The sequence below is a fragment of the Panthera onca genome, chromosome A1 (genome assembly GCF_046562875.1).
Source record: "Panthera onca isolate mPanOnc1 chromosome A1, mPanOnc1 haplotype 2, whole genome shotgun sequence".
In the NCBI taxonomy this organism is placed as follows: Eukaryota; Metazoa; Chordata; class Mammalia; order Carnivora; family Felidae; genus Panthera; species Panthera onca.
In genome coordinates this window covers 169,428,509-169,451,918 of record NC_138339.1, presented here as the reverse complement: position 1 = coordinate 169,451,918, position 23,410 = coordinate 169,428,509, and the positions used below count along the sequence as shown (strand labels likewise).

The window sequence follows — 23,410 nt, the reverse complement described above, 5'->3', positions numbered from 1 at the left end:
AGAGCACGCAAGAGCATGAGTGAGGGAGGGGCAGGGAGTGGGAGACCCAGAATCTGAAGCAAGCTCCAGGCTCTTGAGTTGTTACCACAAAGCCTGACTCAGGGCTCAAACTCATGAACCGCGAGATCATGACCTGAGCTGAAGTTGGATGCTTAACTGACCGAGCCACCCAGGTGCCCCAGGAATGATCTTGATCTTTTAGGAGCTCACAGGCCAATTAAGGAGACAAACTTAGATGCCCTGTGGAATAGAGTGACAAAATAGAGGGGGGTGGGGTGTTGGCATACTGGAGCACTCTGCCCTGTGACACTTGTCTCCTCCCCCTCCTCCTCCCCCTCCTCCTCCCCCTCCTCCCCCTCCTCCTCCCCCTCCTCCTCCCCCTCCTCCTCCCCCTCCTCCTCCCCCTCCTCCTTTTCCTCTTCCTCCTCCTCCTCCTCCTCCTCCTCCTCCTCCTCTTACCCCCCTCCTCCTTCTCCTCCTCTGCGTCCTGTATGCTCCCCTGTTGTTCTTTCAAGCTCTCATGTGTGAAGCTCTATCCTCTGAAACAGCCCTATTTAAGTTGCCGAGAGAATCGTCCATGTCTGCCATGTTCATTAGTATTGATTTGTTGATACATTTTAAAACGTTAATTTTCACTTCTAGAGTATTTAAGACATTTCTTCTTTTTCAGAAAATAAATAGTGGGCCAAATACAAATGTTCTCCTAAGTTATCCATCATCCTCCATTAGACCTTGTGTCTAGAGATGATTTGATTATAATCATAGTTTTTGTGCCTGAATTTGTTTTCATTGAATACACAAAGAATCCTTTTGAAATTCATGGGAGGGGGTGTGACCTTGAAACATGACCTGCAACATTTTTTCGGAACTATAACTTAAGACAAGAGTCTGGATAGTATCTGTGTAGTTGCTTTGTAAAATATTCCTTTATGACCATAAATAATGAAAACATGCAATATTTAAATTAGGCTAATTCACAAATGATTAAAATCTTGTTACTTTAAATTTTTTTTTTTTTCAACGTTTTTAATTTATTTTTGGGACAGAGAGAGACAGAGCATGAATGGGGGAGGGGCAGAGAGAGAGGGAAACACAGAATCGGAAACAGGCTCCAGGCTCCGAGCCATCAGCCCAGAGCCTGACGCGGGGCTCGAACTCACAGACCGCGAGATCGTGACCTGGCTGAAGTCGGACGCTTAACCGACTGCGCCACCCAGGCGCCCCTAAAATCTTGTTACTTTAAAAAATTGTGGGAAATATTTGTATTCTAAAAATGTTTTTGTCTCTGGTTGCTTTACCCAGTTTTTCTGGACCATGTAATATGGACCATAGGCAAGAAAAGACCTGTTATTAAGATTGTATTCTTTCTTTTTTTTTTTTTTTTATAATTTTTTTTTTTTTTAACGTTTATTTATTTTTGAGACAGAGAGAGACAGAGCATGAACGGGGGAGGGTCAGAGAGAGGGAGACACAGAATCTGAAACAGGCTCCAGGCTCTGAGCTGTCAGCACAGAGCCCGACGCGGGGCTCAAACTCACGGACCGCGAGATCATGACCTGAGCCGAAGTCGGCCGCTTAACCGACTGAGCCACCCAGGCGCCCCAAGATTGTATTCTTACCCAAACAAACAAAATACCAAAAAGGAATGAAGGGATATACAAGGGAACTTTTGGAGGTGATGGATATATTTATTACCTTAATTATGGTGATGGAAACACAAATGAATAACTATGTTCAAATTCACTAAATTGTGTGTTAATTATATGCAGTTCTTATGCATACCACTCATAACTCAATAAACCCAGAAAAATAAAAGATTCACGTTGTAAATTTTTGAAAACAGTCTGGAACAGTAGCAAAATACTGAAAAGATATTAATATTGCATACAGTTAATTTTTGAAAGTCATAGTTAAGCAACTCAAATTCATAGAATGGATAATGGTATTTGAATGGATGGCACTAGGACATTTATCCCAGAGTGATTACTGTTGTCCTTGGAATGTCTATGTGTTTTTTGTATGTTTGTTTTTAACTGCTCTAGTTTAAATCTGAAAGCTTTTTTCCAGGGACAGAGCCTTTTAAAATAATGTTCTGAAATATAATCTGTGGCAATTTTACCCTGCACACTTAACGCCAAAGGAAAATCAGTTTACTAAGAGAATAATGTAAAATTACTAACTCCTTTTCTTTTTTTCTGCTTCAGAGTGCCTATTATTCAACCACAAGTGGCTAACTGGCAGCTCTCAGTAAAATTGCATGACGAAGTTCATACTGTCGTAGCATCAAACAGTGGGCCAACATTCTCTGTGAGTTTTATTTCTTTGTTTTTATTTTTTTTGGCAGTCTTGAAAATTGATCTGTGCCTGTTTCAAACAATTTTTAATGTATTCAGCGACTCTCATCTTTTGAGTCTGTAACACAGCAATGTGCTTGTTTCACCTTCTTTAGGAAGCTGAATGTAAATGGGAGGTTTTGTTCTCTCATGTTAATTAGGAAATACATTCCTAGATTTAGCCACATTCTACACCCACTTCCTGACACCTGATTCATTTTCCTTTTGTTATTGAGAAGTAATACTTTTGTTTTTGTCCCAGAGAAGAGCATCTTTAAGTATAATTCCAAACATATGATAGCTGTGGTAGGTAATCACTCTTTTAAAACAAGTCATCTGAAGCCTATATAACATTTTCTTGAGACTTCATGTTGTGTGAGACATTCTTGAGGCTAAATTTACCTTGTGGTGACATTCCTTTTGTTTTGAAGGAATTTAAAACTTGAACTTAAACCCCTTGGATAATATCCATGATAGAACTGCTTTAGTTTAATTCGGGTCTGTACTAAGCAGTGTTACGTTAACATTTAGTGTTTACACTGTGTTATGAATGATATGTTTAAATTATATGATTTGAGAGTGAGTGCCAGAAAAATATCATGATATTGTGAAATGTTTTTCCTGTTTTACTTTCAGCCTGAACACACAGGAGCTTCTAGGTAGTTAGTGCAATGAATATTTTATTAATCTACATTTCTCTTCTCATGGCTAAGTTGCAATGAAATGTCATTTTGTTGTTTGGAAAACATGACTTTTTCATCAAAAGATTTAAACAGGATATGAAAATAAAAATAATATGATTTCACGAAAAGAAGAACTGGTGAAGCTGAGGTATAGGGTGGTAGTTTTTTCGCTTTTATGTGTATTTTTTTTTTTAAGTAAACTCTGCCCCCAACGTGGGGCTCGAATTCGTTACCCTGAGATCAAGAGTCACATGCTCTACCAACTGAGCCAGCCAGGCACCTCCTGGTGGCAGTTTCCTGATCCCAGCTAGAAAGTAACATCAGAGTTAGGAGAAGTCACTTATTCAACATATCCGTACTACATTCCTACCTTGTGCTAGGTAAGTGCTAGGCTGTTAAGACTGGAGAAGCTTACATTCTTATGTGGTAGTCAGAGTCACACGTAAATGAGATTCATTCATGAGTGAAGGGTCATCTCCTTGGTTGTCTTTAAGTGTTGGGATTCATTCTGTGTGCCAAAATTGCTGAGGCATTTGTTCCTGAAAGGTATTTCACTCTACTCTGTTAACGTGAAAACTGCGGTGGAGTTAAACAGTTGTCTTATGATGTATTTTTTTTGTGATGTACTTACGTGATTCCTTATGTTCCTCCTTTCTATATGATCATTTAAAAACGTAGCTCTATAAGTGGAGACTTAAGTGTATATCAGGTTGAGTAGCAAACTATGTGTATTGAATAGTAAAGAGTATTAATATTATAACATTTTCCTCAGGGAAGGTTAACTTTACAAAAATGTAGACTTAGCATAATTTCTAGTTCTGTACTGAGTCACCACTGAAGTGTTACTGTTCATCTGATACTCCATTACACTGTTTTTCTAAGCAGTGCCTTGCCTTAATAAGAAAACGGCTCAGATTACGTCTTAGAGCTGTTATTTCTTGGTGCTTGTTTCAGATTCCATGTTGAAAAACTAGAGACCATCAGCTCAAATGGTGTCTTTGAATTTTTCCAGTAGAATTACCTCTTGTTTTACTTTTTAGCTCATAAGAAAAGCAGGGCTGTTTAAAAAAAAAACACATCAAAATTATTGCATTAAAAATTTCCCTGGAAAATATCCACCTTGATACATAGTATCAATAGCTACTTACCCCTATTTATTGGCTTTACAGTATCAAACCTAATGAAAAACAGGTAATCCTGATAGTGTCTTTTTTTTCCTAAGTATATTTGGATTGAGTTTCATTTGACATCAGTGTTATTGAAGAGAGTCAAGATGAATAGCACAGACTAAGTAAAGACCCATTGATACGAAGTCTCAGATTTTAGGGTCTCGGGGGGAGAGCTGTGACTGTTGGTTTCCTAGGTCATCCACTGCCACATCAAGAAAAAGTAACTGGCCTCAAGGTGACACTCTAGGGTCATGATCCCAAGAGTGGTACAAGCAAAGTCATATGCCTGAAGTAATGCTTCAGATACCCCACATTTTCAAAATTATTTTAATCTAAAAAATTTAAATTAAAAGATGTTTCAAATAAGGAAAGTATTGCAAATGCACAAATGTTCTATACAGATCTCTTACTGAAAAAGAAACAATTCATAGTTACAGCTAAATCCCTTCTTTATGATATCTCATTCCGCCCTTTCCCTCTCCAGAGGTGACAGCTATCCTGAAGATGCTATGTGTCCTCCTTGTGCATATTGTTCTACATTTAGTATGTATGCATGGACTTAATAGTAAAAAAGAAGACTGTGAAAATATAAGTACTTAATGATGCCATTTATGTAACAGTTTGAAATATACAAAGCAAAAACAACTCCATTTGCAACACTATCAAAAAGAATAAGATGCTTAGGAATAAACTTAACCATGGAGGAGAAGGACTTGTACACTAGATGCTACAAAATGTTGCTGGAAGAAATTAAAGAAAACACAAATATATGCAAAGCCATCTTGGGTTCATAGATTGGAAGACTTAATGTTGTTATAATGTCAATATTACCCATGATTTGGCTTCAGTATTACCCATGTTCAGCAGATTCAAAACAATCCCTATCAAAATCCCAACCGATTTTTTGCAGAGATAGAAAAGTCAGTCCTAAAATTCATATGGACTCTTAAGGGAGGGACCCCAAATAGCCAAAACAATTTTCAAAAAGAAGGACAAAGTTGGAAAGCTCACACTTCCTGATTTTAATACTTATTACAAAACTGCTGTGGTCAAAATGGTGTGGTACTCGCATAAGACAGACACATCGACCAAAAGAAGAAATTCTGATACGTGCCACAGCATGGAGGAACCTGAGGGAATTGAGCTCAGTGAAATAAGCCAGACACAAAAGGACAAATACTGTATGATTCCAAATCATACAGTATGTAGAGTAGTTAAATACATAGAAAATAGAATGGTGGTGCCAGAGGCTGGGAGAGTGGGAAACAGAGGGTTATTATTTAAAGGGAATAGAGTTTTAGTTTCACAAGATGAAAATAATTCTGAAGATGGCCATTGGTGATGCATATACAAAACTCTGCATGTCTTTAATACCACTGAACTGTACACTTCAAAATGGGTAAGATAGTAAATTATATGATTTGTAAAAAATTTTTAAGTGCAAAAATCAATACAGATCAGTATTTTTTGATAAAAAATTTAAAAGTAGTGAGGATGAAATTTTTGGGAAACAAAGGAAGCATGGTAGGGGGAAAAGTTAAGTGAAGAAGTAGTAGGTGGGGGCGCATGGGTGGCTCACTCCATTGAGCATACGACTCTTAAATTTTGGTTCAGGTCATCATCTCCTGGTTTGTGATTTCGAGCCCCCTGTCAGGCTCTCTGCGGGCAGCAGCATGGAGCCTGCTTGGGATTTTCTCTCTCTCTTTCTCTGTCTCTCTCTTTCTCTCCCTCTCTCGACACCCCTCGCCTGTTTGTGTGCTCGCTCTCTCAAAATAAATAAATAAACTTAAAAAAAAGAAGTAGTAGATAGGGTGAAATATTTTATGTTTTAGATTTTTGATTTTGACTATAAGGGTCAGAATGAATAGCAAAACTGAGTATAAAATCTGCTAACACCAAATTGAAATATTGTTTAGCATATTAAGATGAGAAACTTAAAAATATCAAAAACAAACTAATGTTTACTTACATTTAATTCATGATTATATTCTGGATTCCCAAGATGTTTTCCGTTCTCTTTTATTCTGTGTAATGTGATACTGGTCAAAATAGTTCATGATAGTGCGTTTGTTATCTTAAAGATGATGGCCTAACTTCATACTGAAAACAGTTCACTTGGAAGAAGAATGTCAGAGTACTCTTGATGTGAAGAAAATTAGCTCAAGAATTCAGCCTTCCTAAAGATGAAAAAGTGTGCACTGTACATGCACTTAAAATTTTTTTGCCTAATATTTCTGTTAACTACTAGTAAGTAGAAATAATAAACAGAAAACAGCATATGATCCTAGATACTGATTTAGATATCCTTTGTGTTACAGTGAGCCATCAATAGAAATTTTTATAAAGATCCTGTAAACTACTTAAGAATATCCAGAATCCTCAAACTCATGAATTTTGGCACAGCAATGTAATTTTTGTGCTAATAGTTGAAGAGAAAAATCTCAATGATGAAAAGAAACATTTAGTATAGTTAAGAAAAATGAAAATTGTTTTTATCTTTTTTAAAACTCTTTTCAGCTCATTTTCTCCTAAATGAGATTTTTTTTTTTTTTTTGCTTCTTATGGAAAGGTCAAAACTTTCCTTTTTGATGGCCATAAAATTGTGCTGCAGTTTTATCTTTTTTTATTATTTTTTTAATATAAAATTTATTGTCAAATTGGTTTCCATACAACACCCAGTGCTCATCCCAACAGGTGCCCTCCTCAATGCCCATCACCCACTTTCCCCTCTCCCCCAACCCCCATCAACCCTCAGTTTATTCTCAGTTTTTAAGAGTCTCTTATGGTTTGGCTCCCTTCCTCTCTAACTTTTTTTTTTTTTTCCTTCCTTCCCCTCCCCCATGGGTTCCTGTTTAGTTTCTCAGGATCCACCTAAGAGTGAACACATGTGGTATCTGTCTTTCTCCGTATGGCTTATTTCACTTAGCATAACACTCTCCAGTTCCATCCACGTTGCTACAAAAGGCCGTATTTCACTCTTTCTCATTGCTAAGTAGTATTCCATTGTATATATAAACCACAACTTCTTTATCCATTCATTAGTTGATGGACAATTAGGCTCTTTCCATAATTTGGCTATTGTTGAAAGTACTGCTATATAAACATTGGGGTACAAGTTCCCCTATACATCAGCATTCCTGTATCCCTTGGGTAGATTCCTAGCAGTGCTATTGCTGGGTCATAGGGTAGATCTATTTTTAGTTTTTTGAGGAACCTCCACACTGTTTTCCAGAGCGGCTGCACAGTTTGCATTCCCACCAACAGTGCAAGAGGGTTCCCGTTTCTCCACATCCTCTCCAGCATCTATAGTCTCCTGATTTGTTCATTTTAGCCACTCTGACTGGCGTGAGGTGATATCTCAGTGTGGTTTTGATTTGTATTTCCCTGATGAGGAGCGACATTGAGCATCTTTTCATGTGCCTGCCTATTGGCCATCTGGGGTCTTCTTTAGAGAAGTGTCTATTCATGTCTTCTGCCCATTTCTTCACTGGATTATTTGTTTTTCAGGTGTGGAGTTTGGTGAATTCTTTATAGATTTTGGATACTAGCCCTTTGTCCGATATGTCATTTGCAAATATCCTTTCCCATTCCATCGGTTGCCTTTTAGTTTTGTTGATTGTTTCCTTTGCAGTGCAGAAGCTTTTTATCTTGATGAAGTCTGAATAGTTCATTTTTGCTTTTAATTCCCTTGCCTTGGAGATGTGTTGAGTAAGAAATTGCTGAGGCTGAGGTCAGAGAGGTTTGTTTTTTTTGTTTTTTTTTTTTTTTGCTTTCTCCTCTAGGGTTTTGATGGCTTCCTGTCTCACATTCAGGTCCTTTATCCATTTTGAGTTTATTTTTGTGAGTGGTGTAAGAAAGTGGTCTAGTTTCATTCTTCTGCATGTTGCTGTCCAGTTCTCCCAGCACCATTTGTTAGAGAGACTTTTTTCCATTGGATATTCTTTCTTGCTTTGTCAAAGATTAGTTGGCCATACATTTGTGGGTCCAATTCTGGAATCTCTATTCTATTCCATTGGTCTATGTGTCTGTTTTTGTGCCAATACCATGCTGTCTTGATGATTACAGCTTTGTAGTGGAGGCTAAAGTCTGGAATTGTGATGCCTCCTGTTTTGGTTTTCGTCTTCAATATTACTTTGGCTATTCGGGGTCTTTTGTGGTTCCATACAAATTTTAGGATTGCTTGTTCTAGCTTTAGAGGAATGCTGGTGCAATTTTGATTGGGATTGCATTGAATGTGTAGATTGCTTTGGGTAGTACTGACATTTTAACAATATTTATTCTTCCAATCCATGAGCATGGAATGTTTTCCCATTTCTTTGTATCTTCTTCAATTTCCTTCATAAGCTTTCTATAGTTTTCAGCATACAGATCTTTTACATCTTTGGTTAGGTTGATTCCTAGGTATTTTATGCTTCTTGGTGCAATTGTGAAAGGGATCAGTTTCTTTGTCTTTCTGTTGCTTCATTATTAGTGTATAAGAATGCAACTGATTTCTGTACATTAATTTTGTATCCTGAGACTTTACTGAATTCACGTATCAGTTCTAGCAGACTTTTGGTGGAGTCTGTAGGGTTTTCCATGTATAATATCATGTCATCTGCAAAAAGTGAAAGCTTGATTTCATCTTTGCCAATTTTGATGCCTTTGATTTCCTTTTGTTGCTGATTGCTGATGCTAGAACTTCCAGCACTATGTTAAACAACAGCAGTGAGAATGGACATCCCCGTCGTGTTCCTGATTGTGCTGCAGTTTTAAATTACAATCAGATTCCTTTCATTCTGCCAATTTCAAGTAAGTTGTATATTGATACAATTTATATTAAAAGTTAAATGGCAGAGATCCACTTCTGAAACAGCAGTTTTGTGCGACAAAGCAACTACTACTGGTGAAAGTTATAAAAATCTCTATTGTAGATGACATATTGTTGTATGTAGAAAATTCTGAAAAATCCATTAAGGAATTATTACAAAATAAGTTTAGCAAGGGTACAGGGTACAAAATAAATATATAAAAGTCAATTGCATTTTTACTTATTTGCAATGAACAATCCAAAAACAAAATTATGAAAAAGTTACCATTAAGAGCATCAAAAGTATAAAAGAACAAAAGAGGTATAAATTTATACTGTGAAAACTAAAAACTAAAAACTATTAAAAAAGATATTAATAGAAATCCAAATAAATAGCATCTCATATTCCTGAATTGAAAGACTTAATGTTGTTCAGATGGTAATATTTCCTAAATTGGTTTACACATTCAATGCAGTTCTTTCCAGAATCCAAAAAAAAATTTTCTCCAGAAATTGACAAGCTGATACTAAAATTTATATGGAAACTTAAGGGACCCAGAATAGCAAAAGCAATCTTGAAAAAAAGAACAAAATTGGAGAACTCAGTTTCCCTTTTCAAGACTTAACAACAGAATTGTCTCATAAAATATAGTACTTGCATAAAGGTAAACATATAGATCAATAGAACAGAATTAAGAATCCAGAACTAAATCCCTGATTTTCGACAAAGGTGCCAAAGTAATTCAGTGAAGGAAAGAATAATCTTGTCAACAAATGGTACTGGACCAAGTCGGTGTCTACGTGTAAAAGAATAAAGTTGAATCCCTATCTCATATTGAGTTAATTATACCAAAATTAACCTAAAGTGGATAAAAGATCTAAATGTAAAAGATGAAACAATAAAACTCTTAGAAGAAAACATAAGGGTACATCTACATGACCTTGCTTGTGGCAGCAGTTGCTTAGATAGGACAAAAGCACAAGCAACAAAAGAAAAAATAAATTGGTCTTTGTCAAAATTAAAAACTGTGTTCAAAAGATACAGAACAAGAAACTGAAAAGACAGAACACAGAAGGGGGAAACATATTTGCAAATAATATATTCAGTAAAACACTTGTATTTAAAATACATAAATACATACAACTCAAAAGTAAATTAAATAGGAATATATAATATCCATTTACCCTTTCTATAAAATAATTTGATAACATTCATCAAAGACCTTTAAAAAATGTTCATATTCTTTGGTTCACTGATACCTCTTCTCAAACCCCACCCAATGAGGGGTGCCTGGGTGGCTCAGTCGGTTGGGCGTCTGACTTCGGCTCAGGTCATGATCTTGCAGTTCCTGAGTTTGGGCCCTGTGTCGCGCTCTGTGCTGACAGCTCAGAGCTTGGAGCCTGCTTTGGATTCTGTGTCTCCCTCTCTCTCTCTGACTCTCCCTGGCTCATACTCTGTCTCTCTCTCAAAAGTAAATAAACATTAAAAAAAAAAAAAAAAAAAACCCTATCCAATGAAAAATTGTGAATGTGAACGTGAAAAAAAGATGAATTAATGGTGGCTTGCCTTGGAGATATCCATGTAAACAATCTCTACATATGGTAATAAAGGGTCAGCAGGCTTGGAATTAAAATACATAAATGTCTTAACAGAAGTGTCTTCAACCACTTAAATCCTGAGAAAGATAGAAGAAAGAGCACTCAACTGGCTGGGGGAAAGGAAGTATCTAGGTGAAAGTGAAGTTCTTCTTGGCCAAGATGACTAATGAGTAACAGATTAGAATGTGATGACATATGTCATGACTTACCTCCAAATTGTGGTAAAATAGGTGAGGAAAAGCACTGGCACGTGGTAGCAAGGTAAGTTTTTTGAAACATCAGAGACATTTTCTATAGATAACTTTGATTTCTTATTATGGAAGTGTATGTTTCCTTAATTTTTCTATTATTTGTTTTCCACAAACAGTAGAGTGAGGAAGGGGTGTCCCTGTCTTGTTCTAGTTGCATTGTTGTTTTCTGGTACCTATTTTAGCCTATTTAAAGGTATTTCCATGAAGCAGTTGATTACTTTGGTTTGCGATTATCAAAGATGTACCCTGTCCCAGGCACTGTGGTAGGCACTACACATAATTTATCTCTAAATGAGATAGTAGGAAACCGGAACGCAGTTGTTACTAGCCCATGCACTAGTACCTCTCTATATCTCCTTTTATAGGGTAGTTTTGCTAGACAAAATTCTGAGATATAGTAGCACTGTCAAGGAAAATTACAAAGAATAATGCATTTATTTCCAAACAGAATATTTTTGACACATGATAAAGGGATTTTTCTTTGTGATAGGCAGAAAGTTAAGGCTGCAGTCATACTATTTAAAGGATCATGCAAGGTATCACAAAAATGTACACAATATTATATACACAATGTACCCAGTGTTGAAAAGTACACAATCAGGAATACTGGTTAAGAGTAGCTGTTAGAGGGGTGTCCGGGTGGCTCAGTTGGGCATCCAACTCCGAATTTCGACTCAGGTCATGGTCTCATAGTTCAGTTCGTGAGTTCAAGCCCCAACTTGGGCTCCACGCTGACGGTGCAGAGCCTGCTTGGGTTTCCCTTTCTCTCTCTCTCTCTCTCTCTCTCTGCCCCTCCCTTGCACTCTCTCTCTCAAATAAATAAGCTTAAAAAAAAAAGAGTAGCTGTTAGAAAGCATTTTTAGTATCTTATTACCTCTTGTAGAGGTTACCGTATTTTTCAAATGGGTATTAAAATTCAATATATTGAGTTTTAGCAGTGATCTTACAGTTTTATCCAAGTAAGTAATAATCTTTGAGAGCAATACATGATTTGAGATAAATAAGATTTTTGCATCTAAAAGAGCTTTCATTTCATTTTCTTAGTAATGTTTGTTTTGGTTGATATAAAATTGTCTCATCTTTAGATGCCTGTGGGAGGGAAATGTTTTGTAGTATTCATATCATTGAAATTACCACCCTATATTTTTCTTCTCGAACAGAGAAAATGATAAAGAACATAAGAATAAAAAATAATAAATACATATGGATGCATAATAAATAATTAGATATGCATCATCTGAAGGTTTCCTTCTCTAACATAGCTAACCCTTTCCCATTTGTTCTACCATTATAGATTTTGTTCTAGACTTCATTTGTAGGAAAACACCACCAGAGTTACTTTGAAAATGTGTGTGTGTGTGTGTTTTAGTTTATTTATTTATTTTGAGAGAGAGAGCACAAGGAGGGGAGGGACAGAGAGAAGGAGAGACAGTCCCAAGCACGGTTTGTGCCATCAGCGCAGAACCCGGTACAGGGCTCGAACCTGTGAATCATGAGATCATGACCTGAGCCAAGATCAGGAGTCAGATACTTAACTGACTGAGCCACCCAGGCACCCCTGAAAATATGGTTTTAAGTAGAACTAGTTAAGTATTTTTAAGTAATATTTTCATAAAGATTAAGAATTAAATGAAGTTAGCATTTGCCAATAAATAATTCTGTGCACAAAATCATATTTTCTTTATGTTTTCAGTAAGAATTTATTCTTGCATTTTACATCACAGTCTCTGTTCCTTTTATCCCATTTGTAGGGAGTAATGCTAAATCATGTAGTTACTGGAATTTTTATAGGGACATGGTAAGAATCATGGTTCTTTTAAGGAAATAATTTTCCAGTGCCCTTTGTAGAATAAAATGCAATATTATTCTATCTGTCCTTTTGTCACTATGGTCAAGTTTTAGAGTAGACTCTTATTTTTGAACATGAAAAAGACATCAACAAACAAGGTGAGTTTACTTTTACATTTATGCCTACTGTAGGCTTTTTATTAAAGAGTTAGCTATATAGCTTAAGGGCATGGTAGGCAGACAGAAAACTGAAAAAACATTTTTGTAGTAACTTATTTTATTTTATTTTTTATTTTACTTTATTTTATTTAGATTTTTATAGTAACATTTTAAAATGAATACCATAGTACTCTTAAGTGCTTGTAATGAAGGACTTTATTATTATTTTTAAAATTTTAATGTTCATTTATTTTTGAGAGAGACAGAACACGACTAGGGAAAGAACAGAGAGAGGGAGACACAGAATCTGAAACAGGCTCCAGGCTCTGAACTGTCAGCACAGAGCCCAACTCTGGAACCCGGTGATATCAAACTCTGGAAAGGTGATATCATGACCTGAGCCGAAGTTGGACATTGAACTGACTGGGGCGCCTGGGTGGCTCAGTCATGATCTCACAGTTTGTGGGTTCGAGGCTCCTGTTGGGCTCCGTGCTGACACCTGAGAGCCTGGAGCCTGCTTGGATTCTGTGTCTCCCTCTCTGTCTGCCCCTCCCTTGCTTGCACTGGGTCTCTTGTCTTTCAAAGAATAAACATCAAAAAAAATTTTTTTAATTAAAAAAAAAAAGAAAATTGACATATGGTATGTGATAAATGACAAAAAAAATTGAGGTTTTTGAATTTATGCAGTATTTTTTTAACGTTTATTTATTTTTGAGAGAGATACAGAGTATGGGGGGGGCAGAGGCAGAGAGGGGGGGGATCCAGATTCCAAAGCAGGTTCCAGGCTGTCAGCATAGAGCCTGACATGGGGCTCGAACTCACAGTGAGATCATGAACTGAAATGAAGTCAGATACTTAACTGAGTGAGCCACCCAGGCACCCCAAGAAATTATGCACTATTTTATATTTAAAACTTAAAAATCTTTTTCTTTTGGCAGCAATTAATTCAATGTTATGATCATATAAGCTACGTTTTTGTTAGGTGATTTTTTTCACTTAGGCTTCCCCAACCCCCCCCCCCCCCCGCTTTTAAAAAGAATGCTAGATAAAGTAGCAAAAATGTTACCCTATTTGAGGAAATGAATTTTTTTCCAGAAAACATAATATTGTGCAAACATGAAATTCTTTCACTGTGGCAACAACATTTGTTTTCTTGATAAAGTTATTTTTCCATTTGAGAAAAATTGCTAGGAAAATAGGTTTGTGCTTAAAATTTTAAATATTTTGGCAAAAACTGTAAAACCATAATCATAAGTAAAGCCAGTAGAGAAGCCAACAGACCAGAGGAGAAATATGCCGCTCATTTCAGTGACAAAAGGGGAATAAATGTTCTTAATATATAAAGAACTATTGATCAGTGAAAAACACCAGCCTTCCAGGTGAAAAATTCTCAGGTGGTTTATGGCAGAGGAAATATAAATGGTGCCTCCATCCATGACAAAATGTGCTAAACCACACAGAGAGAATAAGGTGAAAATTATGACATACCATTTCCCACCTACATTTCAGCAAAGATAAAAAGTTGGATAATTCTCTAATTTTATAAGGTTATAGAGAAACAGGCCCATGTATGTGTAACTGGTGGGTGCGCAAGTTGATACAGCCTCCATTTTTTGTCGAAAGTGAATTTATACTCTAGGATGTGTTCACATGCAGGAGACGTACAAGCATGTTCGTGGCAGTATCGTTTGCAAGAGCAGAGGACTACAGACAACTGGACTATGCCTATCAAAATGGGGTCATTAAATAAAGCCCTGTCATTGAACTATAGGGATCCGAACTTTCTTTGTATATGCTGAGTGTATTAAGTGACATTCTGTGTATATGCTAATAATGACAAAAGCATTGTATTTTCATTTGCATAAAAAAACATTTGTTTGCTACGTGTATAGGTTATCTTTGGAAGGAGGCACAAGAAATCGATAACCATGGTTGCCTTTGAATTGGGGAGCTGTATGGCTGACCCCTTGACAGGGTGAGAAGGATACATACCTTATACTAGATGTCCCTTTAGTACTTTTTGAATTTTGAACCTATTTTGTATTACCTACGTCCCCACTCCCCCAAAGTAATGTTTCAAAATTATGCAGTGGACAGGTCTGCAAGGTATGGGACTATTGAAATAATGGAATTTTAATAACCTGTCAAGGATCTTACATTGCCTATCCCATCCAGGGAAGTAGTCACATGAGCAGTTGGCTTATTGAATAAAGAGCTCTGGTCTTATACCCATAACTACACAAAGTGCAATTACTGAAACTCCAGCTGGCACTCTGAACTTGAAGGCAGTTGGTGGAGATCACTGAATAGGCTATACTAAGAGCTTGATCTAACGTGAAATAAGAAACTGGAAAGAAGCAAAGGAAGGATGGTAAGTAACATGAGTGAGAGAAAGGAAATTGAGTCGATAGATCTGGACAGCCCCTCCAACAGCTTCCTATTTTTTCCTTCTTTAGGTATGTAAACTGTACAGAGAGATTACTATTTGGAAAAGCCAGAGAGATGCCTGTGTTACAAAAGGTAGCGAGAGCTCACTCCAGAAGCTTTGCTCAGGGTCCCAGAATTCACAGTAATTTCATTGGTTCTAAAATATCAGTGGTGGAATGGATTTATTCTCTGCTACTCTTGGCTTACAGAGGAAGGCCCCAAAGTAACTTCCTTACCAATGTGACTCCTTTACTCCAAACTAAAGAATATCCTTTCAAAGAGAACTCCTCCAAATCAGCTTGATGTCTGATAGGAGGGGGTCGGATGAATGAGGTTGTAGAGAAATTAAGTCTGAAGAGTAACCTTGCACAGCTTGACCTGTTTACTTTTCCAACGCACCCTTGTGCAGTGGGTATGTACTGTGCTTCTGAACCATAAGAGTGAATTTTCATAAAAAGGTGAGGCTCCTGCCCATGTAATCTGGAAAATTGCTTGTCTAATTGGGGGCACAGTTGCACCTGTACCCTCTTGAATGATTCAGTCATGTTGTGCTCAAGAGTCCAGGAACTTGTTATGTGACTAAATGAAGGAAAAGTGCATTATAAAATCCAGTTACTTTGGAAATGGAAAACACTGAATGGTATTGGTTGTTACCAAATTAAAGTTGGCAAATGCTATAATTAAGACTTTAAGTGATTTTTAGTATTATCCCCTGGTTTCAGCCACTTTCTGAAGCATTTCATTTAGAAGAAAACTTTCAGTTTTATTTCAGACACCAGACATTCAGGTTGAGTCAGTTCAGCTTTATAAGCTCTTATAAATAATTCGTTGTAGTCTAGTAGCTCATAATGGCCACTGCTAAAACTTCTACCACAACAACTTACTATAAGTTATTTACTCATTTTATTATATTATTGGCTCCTTGTGAACAGTGAAGCAAACTGTTAAATGTGCCTTTGCTGAGCAATTCAACCATTTAATGAATTTTGATCTATTTATAGCCATTATACATTTATCATTTCAGTTGTAATATAGTTTAATAGCTGTTTATTGAGTACCTCCTACAACATATGTTCCGGAGAACCAACAGTCATCAAGAGAGATGATGTCTTACTCCTCAGAATTTGTCATCTGTTGAGGGTGGCAAGGACAAAGTCTGTGTCAGTCAAGTAGAACAATTGAGATAGGACAATACTTTGAATTTTGGACATGTTTACAGTGTCTGAAATAGACAAGTGGAGATGTTTACTAAGACTTGGTATTAAGATTCTGTGTTTTAAGAAAGTTTTGAGAAGGTGAAAAGGTCAATGATGCCAGTGAATATTAAGAGGTCACAAAAGAAGAAGAAAACTGAGGTGTGCCTATTGGATTTAGCAGAAATAATTGGTCATAGAGAGAACAGTGCCTGAAGCAGGGCTTGGGGAGGAGAGGGACAGAAAGTTAACGGTGAGCAAAATGGACATACACAGTTCCTGGAGGGCCTTTTAGACCATGAGTTTTGAATTTACTCTGAGGTTGTTCATTATCTCACCATCTCTTGTTGGAACATTTTATAAAGTGTGTTCTAGAGAAGACTCTTGATCAATCGAGATTTTTTGAAAGTCTAACTTGTGCTCAATTTGGTATCTTATGAATTAATAGACTCTACACTTTAGTCATGATTAGGAATGAACAAACTTGTCATATTTTTAGTAAACTCATATTTTATACCAATTTATTTTACTCACTAATTCTGGTATGTGAAGAGGCTTTTTGTTCTTCATTTTGTTTTGTCTTCATTGTTGTTTTTACATGGGGGAGCAGGAATAAATTGGAGGCCTCCTAAGTGAATTACATGGTTACTTGCTGTCATATCACAGTATTTATTTTCTTCATCACACCTATTATAAATTTTAATTCTCTCTTTTTTTTAACGTTTTATTTATTTTTGAGACAGGGAGAGACAGAGCATGAACAGGGGAGGGTCAGAGAGAGGGAGACACAGAATCTGAAACAGGCTCCAGGCTCTGAGCTATCAGCACAGAGCCCGACGCGGGGCTCGAACTCACGGACCGAGAGATCATGACCTGAGCCGAAGTCGGCCGCTCAACCGACTGAGCCACCCAGGCGCCCCTTAATTCTCTTTTTTATTTCTTTGTCCACTTATGTAAGTTCAGTCTCTTTACACTAAAATATAAGCTTTATATAAGAGGAGAACCTTGCCTTGTTTTCCAGTTGTACTTCTCAGGAAATGTTGAACGAGGGTATGGGAGCAGGGAAGGAAGGAAGGAAAGTGGGTAGAAAGTTGAAAAATCACTTCCTAATGACACGGTATGACGAGGCTTCAGCCAATAAATTAGAACATTACATCTGTTACATGCAGGGTCATCTGCATTGGCAGTTGCCTGTTGTACTCTCTCAACAAATTAGTTACATGATGGGGTATGAAAATTCAGCCCAGTATGTTTGCGGGTTTAATTTGTTACGATTAAAGAAAACAATGATTTTATTTATTACAAATCCAGCACCTGGGAAATGTAATCCCAAATATCAAATTTAAGCTTTCTTCATTCATTTCAAGGTTGAGTTACTCATACTGGATTTATGTATGTATGTAGGAGTGTAATTAAAACTATGCAGTCATTGTATCATTAAAGGGGAGATAGTTCCTTTTATTCATTAAAACTTAAGAGATTTTTATTTGTCATCAGATATATTGTTTTAGTTAATAGGTCAAATGAAATGTTTTCTGGCTTTTCTTGTGGTAACGTGGCAAGCATGTAGTCCTGTGTTTGTCAGCAAAAAGGCACCTCAAACAGGATGGGCCTAGAATAAGTGATTGCTTTTACAAGGAAGTCTAATGAAGAGTATCAGCTCTTCGTAGGGTAAAAGAAAAGAAAAACACCCCAGAAAATCACTGTGGCTGCATACAGTTTGGCTGTGACGTCTTTTGGTGAGACTCTTGTCTTGGTTCTCCCCAAGATTGGGCTGGGCTTAACCAGGCCCACCTGGGCATGGCTCTCAGCTGCAGGCCAAGCTCAGGTTTTTCCCCACGTAGGTCCCTGTCGTAGGTCCCTGTCGTAGGTCCCTGTCGTAGGTCCCTGTCGTAGGTCCCTGTGGGGATCCAGGCTGGAGGAATATTGCTTACCACCCTGTGGAGCATGTTTGTTTTCATCAAACAAGGCAGGAGAACTGGAGGGCGAGTCATACCATGCAAACACATTTATAGCCTGATCTCAGACATGCAGTCAGTGTGTCTGCACAAAGCAAAACAAGTGACCTAAGCCCAACATCGGTGTGGAGAAGTATACGCCTGCCGCAGTGGGACAGATAGGAGAATGGGCTAGTGATAAACCAGCCTACCTTCAAGAGCTGGTTTGTAAAGAATGGGTTGTCCCTGCCCCCTGGAACTTGAAGAACACAGTGAAGAAATCTAGATTTGAACTTTTTAAAAAAATCCATTTTTTTGGTAATTTATTGAACTTACCTGTAACAATAAATAGGCTGAATAATCTTTTCACTTCTTCAAATGTTATTAGAAATAAAATTGAATTTTTGTTTCACAAGCTAAGTTTTAACTGCCAAGCTTCAGTCTGCCTTTTAGGCTAGGAATGATTGAATGTTTTCTAAAAAATCATTTTAATGTTACTGATATGACAGATTCAAATGTGTCTTAACATACCATTAGGTGATTTTTGTTTGTTTTTGCTCACATAGGACATTGATGGAAAGCAAAAAAGAACACTGCACATTAGTGATGTAACATCATAACTTTATCCGTTAGGATCAGCTGGACCATCCTACAGTAGCAGTCACCCTAAAATTGCAGGAACTTAGGTTTGTTTCTTACATGCATTAGATGTGCATTGTGTATCTGTTGGGGTGCATCCTTACTAGGAAGCTCAGGACCTGACAAAGGAAAGGAAAGAGAATGGAAATCATGCACCAGTTCTCAGAGCTTCTGCCTGTGTCCATCTGTTCATTCCGTTGGAAAAAGCACATGATGTGACTATTCCTCCGCCTTTAGGGGATGGGAGATGTAGTCACACTATGTGTCCACATGGAGGAGAACGGGCCAAACCACTACCTCAGAAGATACCAGTTGGGAGGAAAAACATTTATTTTTGTTAACAAAGAAAGTTGCTTACTATACCAGTAGTGTTCTTTTGAAGAAATGAAACACTTCTATGAGTAGGTTAGATGCAGGATAAATATCCATTGCATATTTTGGTTAAATGTTTTAAAAATCTTGCGTTATAAAAGTATCTGTCTTTGAATTTTATATTTTATTAAATTTTCAGTGATGTTATTAGCAAAGGTCATTGCAACTTACGACGTTAACTGTTCTGATAAGTGTTAAAATCTAACTTTACCAACGTGAAGTACATTTTTACAGAATGTTATCTAATTTTTTTGGACAAATAAAAAAATGATATATATATATATAGGTTTAGAAAATTGCTAAAATATTTTTAGGACACAAAATGAGTTTGATTAATATATTCTGATAATACTTCACATTTCTTCAGGTTCTTAGGAAAAGCAGAGTAATACGAAGATTATTTTTTTTAAAGCAACAAAAGCAATTTAAGAAATATTTGCCGTTAACTAAGAGGAACATTATTCCAGTCTCTCAAAAGGCAAATTTAGGGAACATTCAAGCTAATTAGTTTCAATTATGTGATTAGAAAAAGGTAACCATCAGGGCGCCTGGGTGTCTCAGTTAGTTGAGCGTCTAACTCTTGCTTTTGGTTCAGGTCATGATCCCAGGGTTGTGGGATCAAGACTGGTGTTGGACTCTATGCTCTTAAGATTCTCTCTCTCTCTGTCTTCTCCCCCAGTTGTACACACTCCCTCTCTCTAAAATTAATTAAAAAATGAAAAAGAAAAAGATAACCATTAAAGCAAATTCAAATTAATATTCTATTTGGACATAGATAAAAACCAGCACCTTGAATGATACCAAGAGAGTAATCAGGAGCACAGGTACAATGGCTGCACGTGAGAAAGATGGAATTGTGTCAAATGGCATGTTATTGCAGTGGGAAGGCAGCTGGCCCACTCAGAAATGTCACTTGTCTACCTAAACTCTGTAGCCTGTTGAGTGGCATTTCCAACTTCCAACAACTCTTATAACTGCACTTGTTTACACATTTTACATATCTCATTAATTTAATTATAAATGATGAATAACATTGATACTGAACACATTTAAAGCTGTGTAGTGCACATGTTAGTATGTTGTATCATGCTTTATTGTTTTGAATTTAATAAGGCATTTTAAATTTGGTTTTCATTCAGCTGGCCTAATTTTAGTACTTAATATTTCCAGCACTATAATTGGTACCATATGAATTAAATGTATACTTTCCCCTATAACTGACATTTTTTTTCAAGTTTTTATTTAAGTTCCAATTAATGTAAGGTGTAATATTAGTGTCAGGTGTAGAATTTAGTCATTCAACATTTACATACAACACGCAGTGGTCTCTGTATTCCCCATCACCTATTTCATTCATTCACATCCCTTTCTGGTAACCATTAGTGTGTTCTCTATAGTTAAGAGTTTGTGTAACTGACATTTTTTAATGCTAGGATCAGCTGCATTTGTAAGTAATACCTACTAGTGAATTCTTGAGTGTACAGTTCCAGGCAATTATTTTATTTTATTTTATTTTATTTTATTTTATTTTATTTTATTTTATTTTATTTTATTTTATTTTATTTTTTAATGTTTATTTTTGAGTGAGAGATTATGCATATGCAAGCAGGGGAGGGACAGAGAGAAAGGGGGACAGAGGATCTAAAGCAAGCTCTGTGCTGACAGCCGAGAGCCCGATGTGAGGCTCAGACTCGTGAACCATGAGATCATGACCTCAACCAAAGTTGGATGCTTAACTGATTGAGCCACACCAGTGCCCTGGCAGTATTTCAAATTAGATAATAAATTTAAAAATCTATTTTTCCTTTAAGTTTTTTCTCTTTCAGTAATAAAGCAGTCTGTTATTTATTTCTAGAAACTTATTCTCTGCTATGAAATTTTCTCTGAATTGAAATCTTTCGGTTGGAGTTAACTTGCTAAACTGTCATAGTATGCCCTGAATTTTCTTGGGACAAAAAAGATAGGGCAGAAGTGGGACATTCACATGTTGCTATTACATGAACAGCTGTAAGTAGGATTCTAAACCATCTATGTAGTGTTTATGAGTTTGGGTTTGAAGGAAAAAAATCAGAATTTTAGAAGTTATAAGAATTTTTCGGTTTTTCTGAAATGTTATCATCCTGCTAGAGTCTTAAAGATCCTGTCTCCAACTGAGATTTCAGAGGTAAAACATAATCTAAAGTAACTGTGTAATATTTCATAAAATTTCTTACTGTTTTTTAAGAAACCATCTTACATGGTATTTATTGTGATCATTCTTAAAGTTCGGAGACTTGTAATAAACCACCATGCTTATTCTTAGTGTGTACAGACTGCAATACAGTAAATCAGGGCATGGTATTGGCTGATTTCTCCCAGGCTGGCCGCAGAGGGCCACACTGCTCCGCAGGCTAGTTCTGCTCTGCTGGGTTCACTGCGATGATTGCCTTTCCCCCATTCTTACGGACAAAACTATTCTTTTCCCTCTGCTGACCTTTACTCCCTAACTTTATGCTGGATTGAGGATGTAATTTCTTTTGTTTTCATTACTCTTTTTTTTTTTTTTTTTTTAATTTTTTTTTTTTAACGTTTATTTATTTTTGAGACAGAGAGAGAGACAGAGCATGAACAGGGGAGGGGCAGAGAGAGAGGGAGACACAGAATCTGAAACAGCTGTCAGCACAGAGCTGGACGCGGGGCTCGAACTCACGGAACGCGAGATCGTGACCTGAGCCGAAGTCGGCCGCTTAACCGACTGAGCCACCCAGGCGCCCCTCATTACTCTTTTTAATTGAGATATAATTGACAAATTAGTTTCCAGGATGTAACATTATGATTCAGTATTTGTATGTAGTATTGTGGAATGATCACCACAGTAAGTGTAGTTAGCATCCATCACCATACGTAGTCTTTTTTCTTGTGATAAGAACGCTTAAGATTTACTCTTAGAACCTTGAAATCTGTGATATAGTATTAACTATAGTCACTATGCTGTACATTACATCCCCATGGCTTACTTATTTTATAACTGGAAGTTTTTACCTTTTGACCCCCCTTCTCCCATTTCATCCACCCTTTACCCCCTTCCTCTGGCATCCACCAATCTCTTCTTTGTATCTGTGAGTTTGTGTATATGGTTTTTTGTCTTGTTTTGCTTTGTTTTGTAAGATGCTACACATAAGTGAGATCGTATGGTGTTTGCCTTTCTCTGATTTATTTCACTTAGGATAATGCCCTCAAGATCTATCCATGTCATCACAAATAGCAAGATTTACTTCTTTTTTATGGCTGAATAATATTGCTGTGTGTGTCTGCACGTGAATGCGTGCATGCGTGCACACATTTTCTTTATCCATTCATCCATTGGTGGACAGTTAAGTTGCTTACATATCTTGGTTATTGTAAACAATGCTATAATGAACACAGAGTTAGTGTTTCCATTTTCTTCAGATAAACACCCAGAAGTGGAGTTGCTGGATCATATGGTAGTTCTGTTTTTGATTTTTTGAAGAACCTCTATACTGTTTTCCAGAAGTTAAAAAGTATTTGACTCCCCTAGGTCATCTCCTTGTTTAACAGTGGAGAACACATTAAGCCTGGACGATTGAGTGCCTCATCCAAGGTTATTAGGTGAGCAAAGCCAGAAGTCTCAGGTCTTCTCATGACCAGTCCTCTTTTTGTTGAGTTCTCTATAGGGAGAAGAGATTCCAGTTTAGTAAGTATGAGGGTGGTGTCATATATATATATATGTGTGTGTGTGTGTAAATATATATATATGTATGTATACACACACAAATATACATATACACATGTATATACATATATATACTTGTATATATGTACATATATATATTGCTTTTGAAGTATTGAATTTCTCCTATTTAGAGTTTGTTGCATACCATCGTATCTAATAGTGTTCTTTAAGAGAAGGATGTGATTGCTCAATATGAGTATATGAGCCCACCATAACCAAGTACAGATAGTTAAAAAGGGTTGGTAGAGTAGACACCAAGACTACTTTATTCTACTGGGATAATATTCCTGATTCTGAATGTAACTTTCTTCTACCACTTCATAGTCCAAATCATGGCT

The 23,410-nt window shown here is 36.8% G+C and overlaps 1 protein-coding gene across 7 annotated transcripts in view; it reads left to right on the top strand.

The window, feature by feature from the left end:
* PCCA (propionyl-CoA carboxylase subunit alpha) overlaps window positions 1-23,410 on the top strand; it is a 413,047-nt gene that overhangs the window by 268,432 nt on the left and 121,205 nt on the right. For all 7 annotated transcript variants that reach the window (XM_078432172.2, XM_078432163.2, XM_078432167.1 and 4 more), the window contains one exon: window positions 2,205-2,307. In XM_078432172.2, coding sequence (XP_078288298.1) covers window positions 2,205-2,307 — 103 coding nt within the window. The remainder of the gene's footprint in view (window positions 1-2,204; window positions 2,308-23,410) is intronic.